We start from the raw sequence: 24,009 nt of genomic DNA, 5'->3' as shown, positions 1-24,009 counted from the left end.
GGATGTCAAATTCTACTAACACACACACCCCGGTCACGAATTCCATGCACCGGGCTTCTAGTAGAATCAATAAAAGATTAGAACACAGCTTTGACCATTGGGACAGAAATGAATTTACAGGAATCCCTGAGAAATTAGCAGGCTTTAGTACTCAGGCTTCATTTAACCTTTCTTCTGAAGATGTTTTTTTTTTTTTTTTTTTTAGTTGGAGGTATGGAACTGTATCACATTTCAGAGATTGATTTATTTGAATCAATCTTAAATTATAATTCGTACCCCTATTACTATAAATAGACTTTATAGAAAATGTTTTATTTGGGAAATAATTGAGTTAAAACATTGGCATTCATGCTGGAAGAGGTCAATTGTATGAAGAGACTTGAGTAGGAAGTATGTGAAAGTAGAAAAAGGTATAGGGCTGGCAGCTATCTGCAGGGAAGAAGGTGTATATGAGGGAGACAGGGAATGGAAATGGTAGGGTTGGTGCCCAGGGAGAATGGCAGACATTCAGGGAAAAAAATTCTCAGAAAAGCCAGAATATGCTATTAGGCACAAGCCTGTGGCTCGGAAAACAAATGGAGACTATGTGAAGATTGAGATTTGTCCATTGGGAGACAGACATAAAGTGGTTTGTAATGTTGGCTCACCCATTCTGGGTATAACAACTTTGCTCCTTTTTGGCTTATAGTGCCCCCTGGTGGTACTGTTGGTAATATTCGTGGAGTTCTTTGATCTTGCTATGATTCCCTATATAGGTGATTTACTCCCATGCCAAACATGGAAGAAATTATTTCATGTGCATGAAAAAGACTGGAGTATATTTTTAGGATAACTTCATAAATTAATTCTCTTATTTTCTACATGCAATTTTCCACTAATAGAATTTCTCTTGTAGAGGATATTGAAGAATAAGATCCAAGCATTCTGCCCTGGCCAGATGGGTCAACTGGGGATATGATAGAACTATTTTGGACACCAAAAGGGGTGAATTTTACTGTATGTAAATTTACCTCAATTTTATAAGATCCGCCTTTATCTAGTGAAGTGACCATTGCTCTAATTGGGACCTTGCCTTTTGTTTCACAAAATAATAAACTAGATTAGTTTGTCAGTTAGTAGAATTAAATGAAAGTTGCTATGTACATCTGCCTATCCCTTTGAAAACTAACCTGGAGAGCATCATTATGCTTTCTCAACAAACACTTCAGGAGCTCTTGGTGCAGACTTTATTTAGCATCTAGCATGGTCAGTATATAGAATTCCCTCTTAACGTCCTTCTTCCTTCTTCATAAGAAGTTTTGTACAAGCTCCTGGACCATGAATTTTTGTACTTGAGGTCTTGAGCTCCATTAGGAAAGGTTTTCCTGCCCCCAAACTATTTCTTCTCATTTGCCACCAAATTCTAAGTTCTATTCTTAATTGGGCCTTCCATCTATTTTTTTTCCTTTTCACAACCAGCTAGTCTAGGAGTAGGTCACCAAGGACCTCCTGGAGTCAAAGCAGAAGAAGAGCACAGTGGGAAGCAAGTGTTACTGATTCAGAGCTAGGTAACACTCCTGTACAGGAACTGCAAACACAGGAACCACATGCCAGTGCCTAGGCCTGAGCAGGATGGCCTCTACCCTGTGAAATTGCTTATTTATGTAATATCTCTGCTCTTAAATTATATGTAATTTTGGGATTTGCTTTACTTTTAACTTGAGAGTAGTTCTTAGTACTTAGAAGAAAGAAGAGTTAGAGCAGACATGAAATATTATATAGTAAGAAAATTCCTTCTTAAGGGACTGCTTTACTGATTTTTAGCAGCATAATTACCTATCCCGACAAGTTCAGATTGAAGCAGGGCCCCCTTTCACTGGTTCAGACACTCTCCTCCCAAAGCACCACCCTGACAACTCCTCTACCAGGCTTAGTATCTAAAAGCATGCTCTTCTGTAGCATTCCAGACAGGCGTGTGTTTCATTCTCTGTGGTTGGCATAGTCACTTCCTGTTTGTTTCCTGCTGGCCCACAGTGAAGGCAAGGCCAGGTCCTGAACTGAGGCAGTGGATGCAGTCTGCATCTTGCCAGCGGAAGTGGATTGTTTAGTCTGGGTTCAAGCACAGGGCTAGGCAGTCTCAAGTTTGGAATAAGAGTGGCATGCAAGAGCCTCATGAAAGACATACTTGATCCCTGAAGAATTGCGTGCAGCTGTACACATAACAAGGCACAGAAGTGGTCAGATGAAATTAGAGAATCAGGGAGGAAAGGTCAGCTGGAACTCACAGTGGGACAGGGACAGGCGAGTAAGTCACCTTTGGCATTTTAGTGTGATATTTTCAGAAGCAGCAAATTCAGGCATCTCTTTTATGAAACAAATGCTAGCTTCGTGGTATAGTTAAAATTTCTCTTATAAGTATAATTTATTTATCGAAATCTTAAAAGTTGTAGGCTATTTAACTATAAAATTAAATGTAGAATGGATTCTTCTCTCTGCCTTATTCTAAACTAGAAGCTGTTATCCTATCATCATGTTACAATCTATAATAGTAATAATAAAAGCATAATATGCTAATTAGACTGGACATCCTTCCGACGAAGCTGGGGCTTCCAGGGAAGCCCAGGTCCTGGGTGCCTGCCAGTGGCCAGAGGGAAGAAAGCCTGGGTCCCGGGTGCCAGAGGGAAGCCGGTGCCAGCAGCCGGGGGAAGAAAGGCCTACTCTTTCACAAATTTCGTGCATCGGGCCTCTAGTATTCAAATAACCCATTCCTAGTTGTTCCCCAGCCATTCTTAAGTTGTACATATATAGCATTCAAATCTTAAAGAACTTTCATTTAACATAGGTAGATCATCTATAAAATTCAGATTTTTTTCTTCTTTTTTTTAGAATTTCTTATGTTAGCTCTTATTTTGGCAATAGAAGAATACAGAACACTTATCATGAATACCCCATAGTGGGGTTTGAATTATGACTTGCTTAATTGGGAAAGGGAAGTGAGGCAAGGGTGGGACCTCATACTTGAATGATTTGGCAAAACTGTTATCCTCTTTTTCTAATCCCCCAAAATATGCATGTTAGAAGTAGGGTTTCCTCTTGTCCTATGACAAATTTGAATCCCTCAACATCTTTTCTCCTATTTCCTGATACTCAAAGATTTTGAACAAATACTTTGGAGAAAACCAAAGAAAATACATAGAAGACAAATTTAATATGAATTGTTTACTTTATTAGCACTAAATGCAAGCAGTCTTTTGTTCAACTTTTTCAATTCTCTTTTTCTCCTGGTAAGGTAATGAAGAGAAGACAATCTCTAATCAAGGCTTCAACAATAAAAGAGTAGATTTAATTTGAAAGCCCAAGGAGTTCAGATTCATTCATTTCAGCTATGTGCTGAGGGTCTGTTAAATCAGGTATTGTTCTTGGTGTAAGGGTACGGCACCTATAATTAGACACACAAAGTCCTTACTTTGAGGAACTATGTCTCCACTTGGATCTCTTTCTAAAACTTAGCCAATATTGTACTCCTGAAAGGCCTCAGAATGCTTTCATGTGTAGGCTTTATGTAATAGAGTTTTTAGTTAATGTTTTATTCCTTATAGCCTATATTTATATATTAAAGGCAGACATATAATACATACAGTTATATGTATAATTTCTGGATCCTAGCAGCCAACACATAATAGTGGTCCTTACAGTTGAACATTTGCTAAATTGTTTCAGTGGGTAAGGCACTATTCCAAGATCATGGGTGATATAGGGTTGGATAAAACATGATTCCTCTCCAAGGAGCTTATAATCCTGGTGGGAGAAGTGAGCATATGCACGGCCACTCCAACAAAGTGTGAGTGGTGTAGTATAGATACAGTGATCTTAACTGTCTGTGGTTCCTGTCTCTGCTGCGGTGATTTCGGGAGGTGGCTTATAGGTATAGACGTGACTTTCTGAAGTCAGTCCTATATGCAGAAAATGAAGTTTGAATTTATCCGCATATTGGTCTTGAGTTGTTCCCCCTTTGATTTACCTATCACCAGACTTTTATTCTTACTTGAAATATCCCAATCATTTAACTTGATTGCAGTTAACTCCTAAAAGCTCCTACATGAAGATTTGAGAATTAAAGGCAAGGAGACATATTGTAATACTTTTAACAATAAAGAATTTTTTTTAAATTTCTTTATTGGTTAAGTTATTACAAATGGCTCAATGGATAGAGCGTCGGCCTGTGGACTGAAGGGTCCCAGGTTCGATTCCGGTCAAGGGCATGTACCTTGGCTGTGGACACATCCCCAGTGGGGGGGGGGGTGGGGGGCGTGCAGGAGGCGGCTGGTCGATGTTTCTCGCTCATCGATGTTTCTAACTCTCCCTTCCTCTCTGTAAAAAATCAATAAAATATATTTTTTTAAAAAAATGTCTCAATAAAGAATTTTTTAAAAAAAGAATAAAAGGCAGTTGCCCTGGCCTGTGTTGCTCAGTTGGTTGAACCATTGTCCCATATACCAGCAGGTGGCAAGTTTGATTCCCAGTTTGATTTAAAATCAATTTAAAAAGAATTAAAGACAATGTTTGGGGGTTTAGAAGGGGGTGGCTACAGAGGGGTGATAGAAAATCATTGATGCAGGATGAGAACTCTGATGTTTCCTTTCAGAACATGCTTGGATGCTGTATAAAAAAATCTATACCGGTTATCAGAAGATGTGATATGATGTTCCAGTTAATGAGTTTGTAGCACGATATTACATAATATAGTATTGATTCAGTTTGGTTTAATCCAGTGCAGATGCATTATTCTAGCCTTAAGAGTTCTGCTTGCTTAACTTTCTTAGGACAAAGAATGTGACTTATGCCAAAATTGAGCAATGAGTAATGGCTTCACTGTGGTTTTTCCTAATTTGCTATTCAAAATTTGTCTCATTGACTGCTTATTAACTAGTCTAAGTATTTTAAGTATTTGCAAGTAATTAGTCTGCTGTGTGAATGGCTTGAGTAGTGATTAAAGTGGAATGTCAACTTTTTTTTATTGGAAACATTCCTTTTTTTGTTGAGCTCTCCTTCCTTTGTAGATGAAAAATTATAGTTCTCATGGCCTTTGTTTAGTTGTTTCTTTGATTTGATCCCACACACCTAAGCTGTAGGCATGAGCTTGAGAGTGGTGCTATTAAAGAGAGGACCTGCTAGATCTGGTTAGATCTGAGGCCACTGTTAAACAAGGACCCTTTTCTAAGGTCACAGACTGTAACCCCCAAACCTCATCATGATGGCAGTGTGTGAGCTATTTCAAGAGGACCGGACAAATGTGTTCACATACTTTCCTAGTATTGAAAGTATGAGAACGCTGGAGTAAGGGAGCATCCCCGGAAGGAGTCCTTCCACAATGCCAGGTTTATTAGGAGAACAAACCCCATTACACCCTCGTACCTCAGTCTTGACATAGTACTTGATATAACTGTCATGGCTGTCTGTGACTCCATAGTGGATTGACAGAGGTGTCCAAAAAGTCCGCTTTGCTCTGCTCTCTGCATCGTTAGCACCCAGCCTTTCACAAGGGCAGCACATGCACACAAATATTCTCCTCTCTCCTCATGCTGTGGTGGAAATATCCATAGATGAGTCAGATGACCAGAATCGAAGTTCTGGGATTTGGGAATTAAAAAAAACACACACCACCAGGTTCAGTTGTACTACCATAACAGTTTTGCGACTTGAGCAGTTTTATATAACTTCTCTGGATTTGTTTAGTATTTTTAACGCATTATTGAGATATAATTCATGTATTATACAATTCACTCGTGTAAAGTATATAGTTCATTGGCTTTCCGTATATTCACAGAGTTGTCCGTCTATCACCACAGTTGATTTTAGAACATTTTCATTGCCCTCCAAAGAAACCCTACACCTAGTTGTCACTTACCAGTCCCCTCATTCCCTCTAGTCCTAGGCATCCACTAATCTATTTATAAATTTGCCTAATCTGGACATTTCACATAAATAGAATCATACAATATGTAGTCTTTTGTGACTTCTTTCACTTAGCATAACATTTCAAGGTTCCTCAGTATTTAGCACTTATTAGCGCGTTGTTCCTTTTTATTACCAAATAATATTCCACTGTATGGATATATTACACTTGTTTTATCCATGCATCAGTTGATGGACACTTAAGCTGTTTCCACTTTTTGGCTGCCATGAATAATGCTGCTGTGAAGCTTCCTGTACAAGTTTTTGTGTGGACCTGTTTTCATTTCTCTTGGGTATATACCTAAGAGTGAAATTGCTAGGTCACATGGTAACGCTATGCTTAACTGTTTGAGGAATTGCCAGACTGTTTCCAAAGTGTCCATTTTATACGCTTAATTTTACAGTGTACTAGGATTCCAGTTTTCTATATCCTCACCAGCACTTATTTGTAATCTGACATTTTTTAAATTATAGCGGATATGAAGTGGTATCTCATTGTGGTGTTAATTTGCATTTTCCTGATGGCTAATCATGTTGAACATGTTTTCATGTGCCTACTAGCCATTTGTATATCTTTTTTAGAGATATGTCTGTTTAGATCTTTTGCCCATTTTTTTAATTTGACCGTTTGTCTCTTTATTATTGAAGTGTAATAGTTCTGTATATAAGTCATCCTATATATTAATCCTATATAATAATAGTTCTAGATATAAGTCTCATCAGATAAATGAGTTGCAAAGATTTTCTTCCATTCTGAATTATCTTTTCACTTTTTTGATGGTGTGCTTGAAGCACAAACACAATTTTTATATGCCCAGCTTATCTAGTTTTTTTTTTATTATTATGTTTTTAGTGTCATATGTAAGAAACCATTGCCTAATTCAAGGTCATGAAGTTTTGTCAATTTCTGCAAAAAAAAAAGTCAGCTGAAATTTTGATAGGGATTTTGTTGAATCTGTATGTTAATTTGGGGAAAACAATGTTTTATAGTGTTCAGAGTAAAAGTTTTGTACTTCTTTGGTTAAATTTATTCCTATGTATGTTATTTGTTTTGTTTCTATTGTAAATGGAATTGTTTTAATTTCATTTTTTATTTGCTCATCACTACTGTATAGAAATATAATTTTTATATATTCATCTTATTTCTTCCAACATGCTGAACTCATTTATTGATTCAGTTATTTTTTAGTGGGATTGTGTCATCTGAAAATAGAGATAGTTTATCTCTTTCTTTTCAATCTGGATGCCTTTTATTTCCTTTTCTTGTGTAGTTGCCCTGGCTAAAACCTCCAGTACAATGTTGAATAAAAGTGGGAGCTTAGTCATCCTATATAATAATCCTATATAATAAAAGGGTAATATGCAAATTGACGGAGCAGCAGAATGACTGGTCGCTATGATGCGCACTGATCACAGGAGATGCCCCCTGGTAGTCAGTGTGTGCATTCCCACAGGAGGAGCACCACTCAGCCACAAGCCGGGCTGATGGCTGGCAAGCGCAGTGGCCCAACTCCGCGGCAGTGCTAAGGCTGTCCAGCTGTGGGCCTAAGCCATCAGTCGGACATCCTCCGAGGGCTCCCAGACTGCGAAAGGGCGCAGGCCAGGCTGAGGGACACCCCCCCCCACCAGTGCACAAATGTCGTGCACCAGGCCTCTAGTTTTAAAATAAAGTCCTAGATCCAAAAATGACTTGTAAAGGTTAATGGTCGATAATGTTGTCAAGGCCCACAATCTATAAGCAGTGAATCTGAGGTGCTGATAGATGTGTATGCTCATAATTTCTATTTCTCCCAGAAAACATTAGTCAAACAGGATCATTTTTACTAAACTGTTGTCTCCTAACAAATTTTTTTGCAGTGAAAATTTAGATTAATTGAAGAAATCTTTAAAATCCATCCTTCTCTCCAATTCAATGAGAAATATGCTTACATACTCTGGGTACAGATAAAACATGGTCCTTGCGTGATAGATGAATGTAAACACTAGTCAGTGTCCCAATGTTTCTCATGCCTCCTTCTAAAGTGCCTTTGCTTTTCTTAACCATTCAGAATAAAATAGAGGAACTTTGGTGCTAGAAGAAGCTATCCTCCCTCCTTTTATAAATGAAGAAATAGTTCACTAGAGGTCAAATCCTGGGCATGGTCACAAGTACTATGCATATATACTGGTATAGTAGGCCCTCAGTTACTGGCTGTTGAGTGAGTTAGGCCTAGGGACCTTCAGAGGATTGGGGTGAGAACTTCTGGCTTCTAAAGCCTCAGTGGTCACCTGGCTCTAAACCTCGTGCTGGTGAATTCTGCTCTGCTGTCCCCAGGGGATGCCTGTAGCAGCTGTTGTGCATCCAGCTGACAGGTCTGACCTGACGGAACTAGAGGGCTCTCAGAATCCTCCCACTATGCAGCTGGCTGTCTGGTCTGAACTGATTTGTTCCTTGCAGCTTTAGTTTGGGATAGTAATCTTTTGTAGGGTTATATACAGTGTGGGGACAGGGACTTGGCAAAAGGAGTGTTTTAGTAGTCTACCCTTTAAATCTTCCACCTAGAAGAGAATTCCTAATAGGGATGAAGAAACACTGTGCTACACTTTTTCATGTTCCTAATTCCATTTCTACTACCCCACATCCTTGGTAATGGCAAAGGAAGAGTGTGTATTCCTTTTTTAACTTGACAGAGGGAATGTGGAGGCCCAGAAAATCACTTGCCTAAAGTTAAAGAGTTTAGTATATTGAGCGGGACTGGCAGAAGAGGAGATGGGCAATATACTAGTGTACTGTCCATGGTTTCATAGCTGTTTGAGTATGTACAGTTTGTGTATTAGAGTTCTTAGGTAGCTCTTCTGGGCCTAGAATGAAATGCTAATAAAGAACAACCCTAGTGGTTGAGATCCAGTGCGATGGTTCTGTGACTTTTGGCTGGTGCTATTGCTACGACCATTGGTTAATTAAAATGACAAACTACATTGAGAACTAACTGATAATAACTTTTTTCTGCCATCATCACCTCCCAAGTAAAGACAACCCTTCACACTCTTCCTCGGAACTTGCTCCACCTCAGTACTTTCTATTAATATAGAACAGAAACATTTGGTTAAAATGTAGAAGTCTATGTAACAAAAGTATGTTTTTAAAATAGATAATTTGAGTAGTTTCAGTTATCTTTTAATTTGCTTAACTCTGTCTCTTTTCTCCTTCCTTCTCTTTGCCCATTTTGAACTCAGAAAAACTTGAAGGCATTACTTGGTACAGTAGTTACAGTCGCCTGGGTTTGAATCAGGCTCTGCTACTTATGTCTGAGTGATCGTCAGTTGTTTGCTTAACCTCTCTGTGCCAAAACTTGTTACATGGAAAAATAATAACTTGTAACCTCATAGGATTGCAGCAATGGTTAAATGAGTTAATGCATGTAAAATGTTTAGAAGAGTACTTGGCATGTAGAATGTACCTCGTACATGTTAGCTGTTTTTGTTAAAAGTAGTCATAATAATAAAAATACTATCACTACCACTGCTACTACTGTAGTCTTAATCCAACTCCAACTCTTCTGGTCAAAGTTGAAGTACATGTAATTTAGCTTATGTAAAAACTAATTGAAGGTAATTTGTCCATCACACATACCTTCCTCTCCTATCAGTTGGGATGATAAGGGACAGTTGGAGAATGAGGCCGATTTACAAGGCATGACTTAGAATCCTCTCCTGATTCCTCCTCATTGGGCTTCCCAAGTAGCTAGAAAGTGTTCCTCTTAACTGGATTTAGCCCGAGCATTCCAGGTTCACTCAGTGTTGGAAAACCAACCACTTTCTAATCTATTGAACTAGATTTAAACAGAACCACCTCCAGGGTTGCCTTTAATGCCTTGTTCCTTCCTCTCTTAATCTGCAGGTATCTCAGATGAAGACATTATCAACATTACTCTTCCCACTGGCGTCCCCATTCTCCTGGAACTGGATGAGAACCTGCATGCTGTTGGGCCTCACCAGTTCCTGGGTGACCAAGAGGCTATCCAAGCAGCCATTAAGAAAGTAGATGATCAAGGAAAAGTGAAAAAAGCTGCAAAATAAAGTTTTTCCCAAGTGTTGGCTAGGAATAGCTACAAAAAGGAGTGGCATGCAGTGTGTTATAGGTGCTGATCTCTCCCTCTCCTCTCTCTCCCTTTTCCTGATTTTTCCAGAGCTAGGCTGTGGGGTAACGTTTGTATCGGTAACTAGGTAACTTATGTTGGCCCAGATAAAGACTTTAGGGTGCCTGAGTGCTTATGTCATAAATCTTATGGGTTAGCTCTCCTGCTGGCCCTGTTTTGAGTTAAATTACTCAGCAGTGGGGCTTAATGTCATAAGTTTCTTAGATGGTAGAGTGATTATGGAGGTAGAGTTTAAGGTATTCATCATTCAACAAATCATTATGAAGTCACCACTGACAGGTACTAATTAGTGCAGTAAGTAGTTCACTTTTATATTTACTAAGACTTTCTGGGATGATAGGAGAGTATATTAGATAACTATACTTAAGTATTTATTATTAGTCTTTTCCTCTAGGAAAAGGGATGTTTTAATAGTTAAGATGAGAGGCCCATTAAATGGGAAAGCCACAGATGGGTTCCTCCACAACAGCCAGCAATAAACAGCAAGGCCCTTTGCCCTGTCTCTAGTCCAGAGACTCCTTTGACATATGGTGGAATTCCTCTTTGGCAGTTAGAATTAGCAGCACATAGACAACTATAGCTGTTTGTGTTCTCTTATTTTTGTTTCTTGAACTTTAATCCTTGGGTACTTAAAATTGGTTTTAAAATAAAGTTCTGTGACCAAAAATGATATCCCCAAGTATCTCTATGTGATTCATAAATATTAGATAAAGGCCTCTGAACTGAAGCCTTCTGCTTGTATCTTCCTGTAACACTCAGAGTTGCACCTTTTTTTCAACACATAGACACTCTAATTCTCTATAAATTAAAGGTTGGTGTCAGGATGTATAACACAGTGATGTAATTTTATTCACATGAGCAAGGGAAATGATATCTTGGAGTTTGTCACATACATTTATTGTTCATCTGCTGAGGGCTAAGAGTAGCCAGGGTAGGCCATGGACAGAATTGATTGCTTATCAATCTTAATGATACTGTTTTCCATAGTATATTTTTAAATACTATAGTTATGTAAGTCATTTCTTTAAGGAACATATATTTCAATGATAAATTCATGTAAAAATTTGTAGCTGTAATAGATGTTATAGATATTTACCATTTTTTATGACTTTCCATGGGTGGATTAGCTCATTGTATCCATGTTATAATAAAACTGGCATTAGAAGAAAACTAATTCTAAAACCCTTGCCACTGCTTGATCTCTCTTTAATCCTTAAGTCAAGACTCACAGAGCATTGGCTGATGAGGTGGCTGAAAAAAAAGAGATGAACCTGGTTTGTTCACTGCTGGCCACATCTGTGATGCATAAGAATGTAGAATGTGGATGCTTTACATTTCTGACCAACCACTGGCTTCTCTACTGTAATCCTTCTTTTTAGTCCAATTGCTTAACCAAATGACACTCGTTAGAATTTAGAGATCGGAGTCAACCATCAACTACCAGATATTCCTACAATTACAAAATCTGTGTTGAGGCTGCATCTCAGACCATTTTGAACAGCTTCATCTCTGGAATTGGTCTCTGAATTTTCCAGCCTAAGGGGTGACCATGTCTTAATGCAGCTCAAGATCCTAGAGTTGGATTCTCGCCTTGTCCTAAATCTAGATGTCGACTTCCAGGGGCCCCACCCGCAACATGATATGTTTCTGCATACAGAGCTATACTCACACCCAGTCACTTTGGAATCTTGCAGACTTCCTCAGGTAGGGATCATTTTTGGATGCTTTCTGATACAATTTGGTTTTATTGTTTTTAAGATCTTGGCTGAAATAAATGAAGAAACATTCATGAAAACATGTAAAATTACTCCAGCACTTCTCCAGCACTTCAACCTTAGATAACCAGAGAGCCTGTTTTCTTTACATGCTTACAAGGTATAGTTTTTGATGTAGGAATCTTTTTATAATTAAACTAGAGGCCCAGTGCACGAAATTCATGCAGTTGGCTGGGGGCGGGGGGTGGGGGGGTCCCTTATCCCCGCCTGCACCCTCTCGCAGTCTGGCAGCACTCAGGGGAGTGGGCCTAAGCCAGCAGTTGGACATCCTTAGTGCTGCTGTGGAGGCAAGAGAGGCTCCTGCCACAGCTGCTGTGCTCACCAGCAGTGAGCCTGGCTTCTGGCTAAATGGTGCTCCCCCTGTGGGAGCACACTGACCACCAGGGGGCAGCTCCTGCATTGAGCATCTGCCCCCTGGTGGTCAGTGTGCATCATAGCGACTGGTTGTTCCACCATTTGGTCGATTTGCATATTAGCCTTTTATTATATAGGATTTTTATTATCTTTATTGTTTAAAGTGTTACAGATGTCCTTTCCCCCGCCTCCATTGACCCCCCTCTGATGTAGGAATTTTAAAGGTTGCCTAACCTTCATCCTAATTTGGCATCCTTCTGTTCTATGTCAAGCTAGGACCAACAATATGGGGTTTTTTAATTTTATTTTAAATAAATGGCAGACAGCTTGCCTAGAAATTTGGTCCTTGGAGAGGGCAGCCCATTGTATCCATACTGTTTTCCACAGGTTGGGCTTGCCCTGTTACCAGGTATACGTGTCTCCTTTGCCTAGGCTGGAATGATTGTCCCAGTGTGGTAAGATGAGGGCAGTAAGTAGCAAGATGCTACTCCTAGAGTTCTAACTTGTAACTATCTCAGCTGAGTACTGTATCCCACCCAGTACACTGATAATTTTTCTACAAGAGAAGTGCTGCTTCAGACAGTGGAGGTTCTTGCATCATGTAACTTGAGCATGGAATTAGCAAAGCATCCTGGTCATTATGTCACATATTTTTCCTTGATAAGATGTGCAAGGAAGATTTCTTCATGTGAACTGGTTATTGCCAAACTCAACCAGATTCTTTTTATTTTACTTATTCTTTATTGGTTAAAGTATTACATATGTCTCCTTTTCCCCCCATTGACCTCTCCCCGGCCACTCCCACCCCCCAGCACATGCCCTCACCCCACTAGTGTCTGTGTCCATTGGTTATGCTTATATGCATGCATACAAGACCTTTGGTTGATCTCTTATCCCACCCTCTCTCCTGCCTTCCCTCTGAGGTTTGACGGTCTGTTTGATGCTTCTCTGTCTATGGATCTATTTTTGTTCATCAGTTTATGCTGTTCATTATATTCCACAAATGAGTGAGATCATGTGATATTTATCTTTCTCTGATTGGCTTGTTTTGGTTAACATAATGCTCTCCAGGACCATCCATGCTGTTGTGAATGGTAAGAATTCCTTCTTTTTTATAGCAGTGTAGTATTCCTTTGGGTAGATGTACCACAGTTTCTTAATCCACTCATCTGCTGATGGGTACTTAGGCTGTTTCCAAATCTTGGCTATTGTAAATTGTGCTGCTGTGAACATAGGGTGCATATATCCTTTCTGATTGGTGTTTCTGGTTTCTTGGGATATATTCCTAGAAGTGGAATTACTGGGTCAAATGGGAGTTCCATTTTTAGTTTTCTGAGGAAACTCCATACTGTCTTCCACAGTGGCTATACCAGTCTGCATTTCCACCAGCAGTGCATGAGGGTTCCTTTTTTTCCACATCCTTCCCAGCACTTGTCATTTGTTGAGGATAGCCATTCTGATAGGTGTGAGATGGCACCTCATTGTTGTTTTGATTTGCATCTCAGATGATTAGTGACTTTGAGCATGTTTTAATGTATCTTTTGGCCTTCTGTGTGTCATCTTTTAAAGTGTTTATTTAGGTCCTTTGCCCATTTTTTTATTGGATTGTTTACCTTCCTTTTGTTAAGTTGTATGAGTTCCCTGTAAATTTTGTAGATTAAACCCTATTGGAGATAATATTGGCAAATATGTTCTCCAATGCAGTGGGCTTTCTTGTTGTTTGTTGATGGTTTCTTTTGCTGTGCAAAAGCTTTTTATTTTGATGTAGTCCCATTTGTTTATTTTCTCCTTAGTTCCCATTGTCTTAGGAGCTGTATCGGTAAAGATATTGCTACAACATATGTCTGATATTTTGCTGCCTGTGGATTCCTCTAAGATTTTTATGGTTTCCCATCTTATGTTTAAGTCCGTATCCATTTTGAGTTTATTTTTGTGTATGGTGTAAGTTGGTGGTCTAGTTTCATTTTTTTTGCATGTATCTGTCTAATTTTCCCAACACCATTTATTGAAGAGACTGTCTTGACTCCATTGTATGCGCTTGCCTCCTTTGTCAAATATTAATTGAGCATAATGGCTTGGGTCGATTTCTGGGTTCTTCGTTCTGTTCCATTGGTCTATATTATATGTCTGTTCTTGTGCTAGTACCTGGCAGTTTTCAGGACAGTGGCTTTGTAATATAGCTTGATATCTGTCAACTAGATTAGATTCTTTTGCAGATTATTTCTCACCTTGGATTATGACAAATTTATAAAAATGCGGTTTCTACTCATGCACATCGATGTTTGTCTTCTAGACATTTATAATTCATTCTTATGCTTTAAAAGTGATGTCTGTTTTCAAAGTTCAACTTCCCTCTTACCTAGAAAAGCTTTCTTATGTTCTTCCCTCAGAAATACACCAAAATTGCTGCAGATCTTGATCATGTTTCCTGTTTTTGTGTTTTGCATAATTGGATTTTGCAAGTTTTTGGCTCCCTTTTATAACACCATTTGTTTTATTAAATCAGGCCTTGCCTCAGCAAATCTGGCTGTGGCAGATGCCTCATTATGCTGTGACCTGAGGGTTTTCACATTGGACTATTAGGGGAATTTAAACCACTGATCCCAAGGGGAATGGGAAACATATAAAATATAAGAATATTTTAATTATTCAGTCTCTCTGTGATGACAGAGTTATTTGACAAAATGATAGGCAGGATTAAAGTCACTCTTTTTCCATTCCACAGTTGGTAAAATCTTTTATTTATTGCAGGGTAATCTAGCTATTACAGTTTAGTCTTTAAGACACTAGAACCTTAAGTTGCCAAAAATAATGTAAGTTCCTTTGACAATATTTTAAAGATAGGCTGTTTCCTTACTCTTCCTCCCACACTACTGGATTATTTTGAAACAACTGCCAAACATCACACAGGATAGATTTGGAAAAGGAAAATGGCTTACATAATCTTTGACAAGTGGAAATGGAAGCCTTCAGTCATCTGTTCTGAACTCTGTCCTTTTTGGTTCTCTGGAGAAACCAAAGGCAGCCCTTGCTTAGTTGTCCAGTTTGAGTCTTGACTTGTGTATAGTTAATTATCTCTGCTTGCTGTTAGTCTATTATGTGTGACTTCGGCAGAACACTGTGGGATGATTTGGTGACTGATGTTAAATTCCACTTTAAAGATGAAAATGTTTCTGAGACTGATTTAAATAAGTAACCCTGGAATAATTTTGTAGGTTTAAAAATGAGCATATTTGTTGATGTTATTGTAAATCAGATTACTCACTATGGAAGAAGGGAGATACAAAATGAAAGAAGTTAAAGAACCCTGTTTTACTGGTTTTGAACTGGAGATATTTGTGTGAATGTGTGTGTAGGTGTATGTATTTTCCTCTTCCATCACAATATTACCCCTCCCTTCCCCTCTCCCAGATCTGGCTTCATCCTCTAGTCCTAGAAGCACTAACCTAGTAATAATGAGCATACCTAGTTCCCTTGGTCTTGCTTTCTAAATACTTTTCCACAGAACCAAAAATGTTGGTGGATTCCATGTTTAAGGTAAATAAAGTGTAAGGTGAGTTTGGAACATCTTGAGTCAGAAAAGAAGAGAATGCCCAAAGACTGATGGAACACAAAAATTGGCTTCAAGTGCCAAATTTGGGAGAATTTGAGACTAAAGAAAAAAATTGTGATAATGGATTATAGAACATTTGTCTTAGTCTGCTCAGGCAGCTATAAAAAAATACCACAGATTAGGTGGTATTCAACATTTATTTCTCACAGTTCTGGAGACTGGCAAGTTCAAGATCAAGGTGCCTATGAGGACCCTCTTCCTGGTTTTCAGGTCGACTTATTGCTGTATTCCCACATGGTGGAGAAAGAGGGGACTCTGGTCTTTCTCTTATAAGAGCACTATTCTCATCATGGGGGATCCAACCTCATTGACCTCATCTAAACCGAATTACCTCCCAAAGGCCGCACCTCCGAATTCCATCACAATGGGGATTTGTGCTTCAACATTTGAAACTTAATTAGGTATTTATTGTACTATTCGTCCAGTTTTTCTGTAAGTTTGAAAGTTTTAAAAATAAAATCAAGAAAAATAATGACAGGAAGAAAAAAAAATTGACTAAAACAAACTTTAAGTACAATCACTAAAACTTGTCTTGTATGCAACGTCTGGATAAAGGTGACTGATTTCTGTACTTTTTATTCTTTTTGAAATCTTAGGCCTTGTCAGGTTAGGAAAAATATTTATTTTTGTTAATTCTCACCCAAGAATATTCTTCCATTGATATTTTAGAGAGAATGGAAGGGAGGGAGGGAGTGAGGGAGAGAAGGAAAGAGAGAAACATTAATGTGTGAGAGAGACATCAATTGGTTGTCTCCCACAAGTACCCAAGGGCCAAGGCTGGGGATCGAACATGCAACCCAGGTACATGCCCTTGACCAGGAATTGAACCCACAACCCTTTGGTGTGTGGCTGACACTCTAATCACTTAGCCACACCGGCCAGGGCTGAAAAACTTTTAAATCTCTATTGTCAAGAGATAAGTTGTATGCTCTTTTTATTTCTACTATGTTTGGGGCTACAGACAACAGTAAGCTTGTCTGTGGCTACAACAAATCAGGAGCAAGATTGTGATTGCCATTGCCTGATGGTTGAACAAATTGTGTTGTAGGGTCGTATCCCTTTTTTTTTTTTTTTACATGTCCGAAAGCGCCAGGGTTTGGAAGGGACATGGGTGGACCCTCCAAACACGGGGAAATGCTTTCACAGTTCCTCTCCCTGCACTATCAATGACCAGGGCACAGGCAGCCCACGATCGTATCCCTTCTTAATGCCATGATTTGGCTCCTAAACTCTACTTAATTTCCGGGCCTCTGTTTCCTTGAATTTCAGGTCCCTGAAGCAACCCCTGTGTCACTCTGCTCTGTGTCATAGCACAGCTTGAATCCATGGTTTCTACTGCTCCTCCATGCATCCTTGTACTAAGACTAAGAATGCTGAGGGTTAATTGCTTCTCATTGCCCAAAACAAGTCAAATGAATTCTTTAAAGATTTGCCTTTTATGTTGTGCTTGGCCACTAAGTCTCTTCTCACTTTAAAAACAAGGTTCATGAAAAAGATGCTGTTTTCATGAAGTAAGCTCTATCCTTTCAAGACAACTTCATTGCTCACCCTGTTCTTTACTTCTCTGCAAAGCCACGTGTTTGTTTGTTTTTAATTTAGCATAGAATGGGACAGAAGCATGTCTCCAAAGAGCCAGCACCTAGTTTCCCGTCTGCAGAAAATAGATGCCACCTGACAGCAACTGCAGCGACTATTGGCCAAGATGTGAGATGGTTACTTCCTCACGATGAAGCAACTCCAGTTGAAGGAGTTATTATGGTGCAGAGAATTTACAAGAATTTCTCATGAACTTGCTCTAGCCACACAGCTATTCAAAAGGGAATATCCGCCAACCACATTGCCTGGAATCTACTGGAGAGGAAACTTTATTTAATGTAATGTTGACTTAGGTGGAATCAGACAGAGCTGGAATTTGTATTAGTCAAATTTATTGCAATAAATCTACCCTCACTTCATTTCTTTGGAGTAGTTGAACCTGGACCTTAGAGCAAAGAGGGCAAAGGCCATCACATAGCTATGCGCCCATGATTGAGGCCACTTAATCCATTCTGACACGTGTTCTGTAGAATATTCATTAGGAGTTGTCCAGGCAGCCATAGGCCAACAGTTAGCCAGACAGTATTTTTATTGCTGAAGCACCCCAGGGTTCTGAATTGAAGTGTAGGAAATGTTATTTGTAGTTGGAATTCCAAGTATTCTCCCAGGAGTGTTGGTATTTTATAATCTTTATTTCTGCACCCAAACACTGGAGGTCACTATTTATTCATAAATGCCCCGGGATTTGACTGCAAACTTACGTCTATGTACAAAAGGTCATATCTAAAAGGGCCTGGAATTGATTGTGGGATTTTTTCCTTTAATTATGTAACTACAGAGGTCAGCTAATATAAACATAAAATGTAAATATAAATGATCATGATCCCCATGGGATTGTAACCTAGGAATAAAGCAGATAGTATTAACCTAGGAATAAAGCAGATAGTATTAAATCTAAAATATAGAGACTTGTCTGGCCGTGTTGGTCCTACTTACACACTCAGACGCCCAGCCACCATCCTGCCTGTTAGCCTTGACTTCTGATGATCCTGGCTGTTAGCCTTGACTTCTGATGAGTCCTGTTGATTCTCTCTCCTCAGACCTTTTAAATTCATCTCTGTATCTTCACCACTCAGACCCTCATCTTTTCCCTGTTTAAAGATTTCAACCATCTTCCAGTTGATCTTCCTGCCTCCACGTTTGCTCTCTAAGATTTGTCAGGGGGACCACACAGAACTTCATGCAGACTTTCAGAGACACGAGCACCCTGTCAAGGCTCTGCCTTAGCACTCGTCCTCCCCTCCAGCACCCGCCCTGCCTTGCCCTCTTTTCATTGTCTCCCAAATATCTGCTCACCTCTTGGGACTCAGGCTCCCCCAGAGCCCTGTGACTTACCGATGCTGGATCTCGCTTGTTCCCTTGTCTCCTCTTCAGTGGCAGGAGAATTGAATTCATGAAGCTGGCAATGTCATGCAAAGTTACTCTACAGAATTTCACAAATTTACCTCTCTGTAGTGCTAAACTGTCCATTTTTACAGACTTACTCTGTAAAATATTTCTTGTCCAGATATTTGATCTTAATCTGTACTGTGCTCTGTGGCTATCCTCCCACTATGAAGCAGAGAAGGAAATCTGTTGCTGGTGGACAGGAAGGCCAATGAGGCCGAGCCGCCTGTCAGCTAGAACATTTCTCCATTAGCAACGGCTATACTGGTGTGGAAATAGGTACTTAGTGAGTTGTATGCTTGCTTTTTATTCAAATCATAGAGCTAAATGTAGCAGTACAAATATTTTGAAATTTGAAAATGAGTAAAGAAGATTCCTTAATCCTACCATCCTGTGGACTATTTCATTTATTTCTATTTCTATGTGCATTTTTCACATAGATATATTCTAAATTTGCATTCCATTTTGTATTCTTCATAAGTATTTCTCCATGTTTCATAGGCTTCAAACAATCTTGGATAAGTACTGTTCCATTATTTGTATAGAACATAATGTTTCAAAGAAAAAAATAGATACTTTCAATGTTCTGCTATAATAATTCTGTTCTTATAACTTCCCTCAAGGCCTATCTTGAACATCTGTGAGGCTCAGTATAAGATTTCAATGGAGACACACATACTATTTGTCCAAATATTGTAATATATTAATCAGGCTAACAAACTTATATATCTTATACTTGTTGACCAATATACTTTCCTAACAAAAAATATTTTAAAGTCTGTAAAGCCATTTTATATGATGAAAAGCCACCAAAGATTAGGAAAATTATGGAAATCTTTGAAAATTTTTCATATATACTAAACCTTGAATAATATAGTTTGTGTCTGTGTGTACATGAATGCACATGCATGTATAAACTGTGTGTGCTGAAGCAGAAAAGGGTGGTTAAGAATCATAACAGCCCTAACCGGTTTGGCTCAATGGATAGAGCGTCAGCCTGCGGACTCAAGGGTCCCAGGTTCGATTCCGGTCAAGGGCATGTACCTTGGTTGCGAGCACATCCCCAGTGGGGAGTGTGCAGGAGGCAGCTGATCGATGTTTCTAACTCTCTATCCCTCTCCCTTCCTCTCTGTAAAAAATCAATAAAATATATATATTTTTTTAAAAGAATCATAACAGCTACAGTCAGGTAGCTTGAGCACAGTAATGAGCAGTGAAGCATTATGAAATAGGGTTGGAGGAGTACACAGAAGCCACATTGGGTCATGGCGAGAGGTATGGAAGATATGGAAGGCCTCGTAAGCAGTAGAGTGGTCCAGGGGCCCAAGCCCTCATTGCCACTGAAGATCTTCAGCCGTTTGAGCATACAATCTCCCTGAGGCAATATTTACATTCCACTATTGTGAAACATAACCCCTATGAGAATTGCAAATCCTATCATAGTTAAAGAGAGATTAGCTTCCAAATATATGTATTATGAGAACTAAAGAGAGAAATGGACAGCAACACAGTAAGAGTAGGAGACTTTATCCCTGGCCCATGTGGCTCGGTTAATCATCGTCCTTTTCACCAAAAGGTCACTGGCTCAATTCCCGGTTGGGGCACATGCCCGAGTTGCAGGCTTGATGCCCTCTCTCACATCGATGTTTCTCTCTCTAAAATCAATAAAAAAATACTTTTAAAAAAGAGTAGGAAACTTTAATAACTCCTCTTCAATTATGGATAAAACAACCAGAAGATCAATAAGAAAACAGGACTTGAACAACACAATTGGACCAACTGGACCTAACAGAGTGAATACACATTCTTCTCAACTGCACATGGGACATTCCAAGACATGTTAAACTACAAACCAAACCTTAATGATCTTAAGGTTAAAATCATACAAAATATCTTCTTTGACCATGTGGAATAAAACTAGAAATAAAACAGGGAAATTCACTAAAATGTGCAAGTAAATAATTCACTCTTAATGATCCAAAGATGAAATCACAAGGGAATGCATACAATATTTGGAGATAAAATGAAAACACAAATACCAAAACATATAGGATATAGTGAAAGCAGTACTAAGAAGAACATTTATAGTATCAAATGCTTGTGTTTAAAATAGATCAACCTAACAATATCTCAAGAAACTAGGAAAGAACAAACTAAACAAAAAGGTTTGCAGAGAAGGAAATAAAGATTAAGGCAGAGATAAATGAAATAGAAGATGTAAAATACACAAAAACAAAATCAAGAGTTATTTTTCTGAAAAGATAAAAAAAATTGGCAATCCCTTTAGCTAGACTAAGAAAAAGAGAAGCGATGAGACTCATATCTAGAAATAAAAGAGGGAACATTACTGCTGATACCACAGAAATAAAAAGAATTGTAAGACTCTATTAATAATTATATGCCAACAAATTGGATAACCTAGAAGAAATGGATACGTTCCTAAAAACATACAACTTACCAACACCGAATCGTAAGAATAAACAAATCCAAACAGGCCTATAACTAGTAAGGAGAATAACACAGTAATCAAAAGCCTCCCAATAAAAGTATAGGACCAGATGGCTTCGCTGGAGAATTCTACCAAGCATTTAAGGCAGAACTAATACCAGTCCTTCTTAAATTCTTCCAAAAATTGAAGATGAGGGAATACTTCCAAACTCCTCCTATGAAGCCAGCATTATTCTGATACCAAAAAAGAAATAAAAGTCATCCAAATTAGAAAGGAAGAAGTAAAATTATTTTTGATCACAGATTGCATGATCTTATATGTAGAAAATCCTAAAGATTCTACAAAAACTCTCAAAATTAGATGATTTCAACAAAGTTTCAGGATACAAAATTAACACACAAAAATCAGAAGTGTTTCTATACACTGACAATAACAATGAAAAGGAAATCAGTCTCATTTACTATAACATAAAAAAGAATAAAATACTGCATTCTTTGCAAATAGAAAAAAAAATCCTAAAAGTGAATCTGAATAGCCAAAGCAATCTTGAAAAAGTATAGCAAAGTTGAGGGCCTCATAGGTCTTGATTTCAAAATATACTACAAAGCAACAGTGGTCATGGCCATGTGTGACTGGCATAAAAACAGATATATAGGCAAATGGAACAGAATAGAGAGCCCAGAAATAAACCCTTGCATATATGGCCAAATGATTGACAAGGGTGCCAAGACTACACAATGGGAAAAGGGAAGTCTCTTCAACAAATGGTGCTGGGAAAACTGGATATCCACATATAAAAGAAGTTGGACCCTTACTTTACAGCATATATTAAAATTAAATTGGATTAGAAATCTAACAATAAGACGTAAAAGTACATAAAACTCCTAGAAGAAAACATAGGGGGAAAGTTTCAGGGCATTGGATTTGGCAATGATTTCTTAGATATGACAGAAGGCACAGGTGACAAAAGCGAAAATAAACAAATGGAACTGTATCAAACTCTGTGCAATAAAGGAAACAGCAAAATGAAAAGGCAGCCAACTTATGGAGTGGGAGAAAGTATTTGCAAATAATAAAAATGCTAAGAAGTTATATCCAAAATATATAAGGAACTTTTACAACTAAACAGCAACAACAACAACCTAATTAAAAATGGGCAAAGGTCTTGAATAGACAATTCTCCAAAGAAGATACACAAATGGCTAACAAGCATATAAAAAGATACTCAACATCACTAATTATAATACACATGTAAGCCAAAAGTACAATGAGATACCTTGTCAACACACACCCATTAGAATGGCCACTACCAAAAGAATGTAAAATAACAAGTGTTGACAAGGATACAGAGAAATTAGAACCCTTGTGACTATTGGTGGGGATGTAAAATGGTGCTGCCATTATGGTAAAGAGTATAGAGGTTCCTCAAAAAATTAAAAATAAAATTACTGTATGATCCAGCCATCCAACTTCTAGGCATATATTCAAAAGAATTCAAACCAGAGTCTTAAAGAGATGATTACTCACCCATCTATTGTAGCATTATTCACAATAGTCACAGATGGAAGCACCTGAAATGTTCACTGACGGATGGAAAAAGAAAATGTGGCATATCCATACAATGGAATATTATTCAACCTTAAAAAAGAAGGAAATCCTGACACCTACTACAACATGGATTAACCTCAAGGACATTTCACTAAGTGAAATAAGCCAGTCACAAAAGAACAAATATTGCATGATTCCACTTATATGAAGTCTCTAAATTAATCATAATCATAAAAGCAGAAATTAGGAAGATGGTTGTCAAGGGCTGGGGGAAGGGAGAATTAGTGTTTAATGGGTATAGAGTTTCAGTTTTGCAAGCTGAAAAGGTTCCAGAGATCTATTGCATGACAATGTGAATATACTTAACACTATTCAACTGTACACTTAAAAATGGTTAAGATGATAAAGTTAATGTACGTTTTCCACCACAATAAAAAAAAGAGAGAGAGATTTAGAGGAAGACTTCTATACACTGAGTGGCCAGATTATTATGACCGGCCAGATTATTATGACCACCCCATCAGTACTTCGTTGGGCCACCTTTTGCCTTCAATACTGTGGCGATTCTTCTTGGCCTTGACTCCACGAGATGTTGAAAGGTGATGCGAGGAATCTGACACCATGCCTGATGAACAGCACTGTCCAGTTCTGTGAGATTTGATGGTTGTGGAACCAGTTGCCTGATGGCTCTTTTAACGTTGTCCCACAAATACTCAATTGGATTGAGATCTGGTGATTGTGGGGGCCACCTAAGCAAGGTAAAGTCTCCCTCATGTTCTTGAAACCACTCCTGCACAATATGAGCACCGTGGCATGGCGCATTGTCTTGTTGGAAGAAGCCATCTCCATTGGGATATGCCATCAACATGATAGGATGAACCTGATCAGCAGTGATACTTAGGTATGTTGTGCTATTCAGACGTTTATAATGATCTGGCCCTCTAGCAACTTCAGCGGGAAATTATAGCTAATTTTTCTACAAACGTCAGGTGGTCATAATAATCTGGCCACTCAGTGTATTTCTAAATGCTCCACTTCTGGAAATAACGTGACTAGCATCACAAAAAAGGAAAATGACGATGGCTATTTTTATGACTGCTGAAGTCAGGCAAAAGTACTATACTTAAAATCTTGATTTAAAAATGTATCATCAGGTTTAATAAATTACTCCCAAGGGTCATTCTCCAATGGCAGATGAAGCCAGGTCTTACATTT

General features: G+C 38.5%; 1 protein-coding gene and 1 non-coding gene across 2 annotated transcripts in view; one reads left to right on the top strand and one right to left on the bottom strand.

The window, feature by feature from the left end:
- Positions 1 to 11,260, top strand: part of BPGM (bisphosphoglycerate mutase) — a 28,740-nt gene extending 17,480 nt beyond the window's left edge. The window contains exon 3 of the mRNA XM_006088327.3: positions 9,815 to 11,260. Within this exon, the coding sequence (XP_006088389.1) occupies positions 9,815 to 9,993 (179 nt within the window). The 3' untranslated portion in view covers positions 9,994 to 11,260. The remainder of the gene's footprint in view (positions 1 to 9,814) is intronic.
- A 5,632-nt stretch (positions 11,261 to 16,892) lies between these two features.
- On the bottom strand, positions 16,893 to 17,031 carry LOC111825930. Its single transcript, XR_002829160.1, has one exon. It is a non-coding gene; the product is annotated as a small nucleolar RNA SNORA71 (small nucleolar RNA).
- Positions 17,032 to 24,009: the final 6,978 nt, after the last annotated feature.

This window comes from Myotis lucifugus, unplaced genomic scaffold (genome assembly GCF_000147115.1).
Source record: "Myotis lucifugus unplaced genomic scaffold, Myoluc2.0 scaffold_46, whole genome shotgun sequence".
In the NCBI taxonomy this organism is placed as follows: Eukaryota; Metazoa; Chordata; class Mammalia; order Chiroptera; family Vespertilionidae; genus Myotis; species Myotis lucifugus.
The sequence above is the reverse complement of the archived record's forward strand: the minus strand, read 5'-3'. Positions and strand labels throughout refer to the sequence as shown.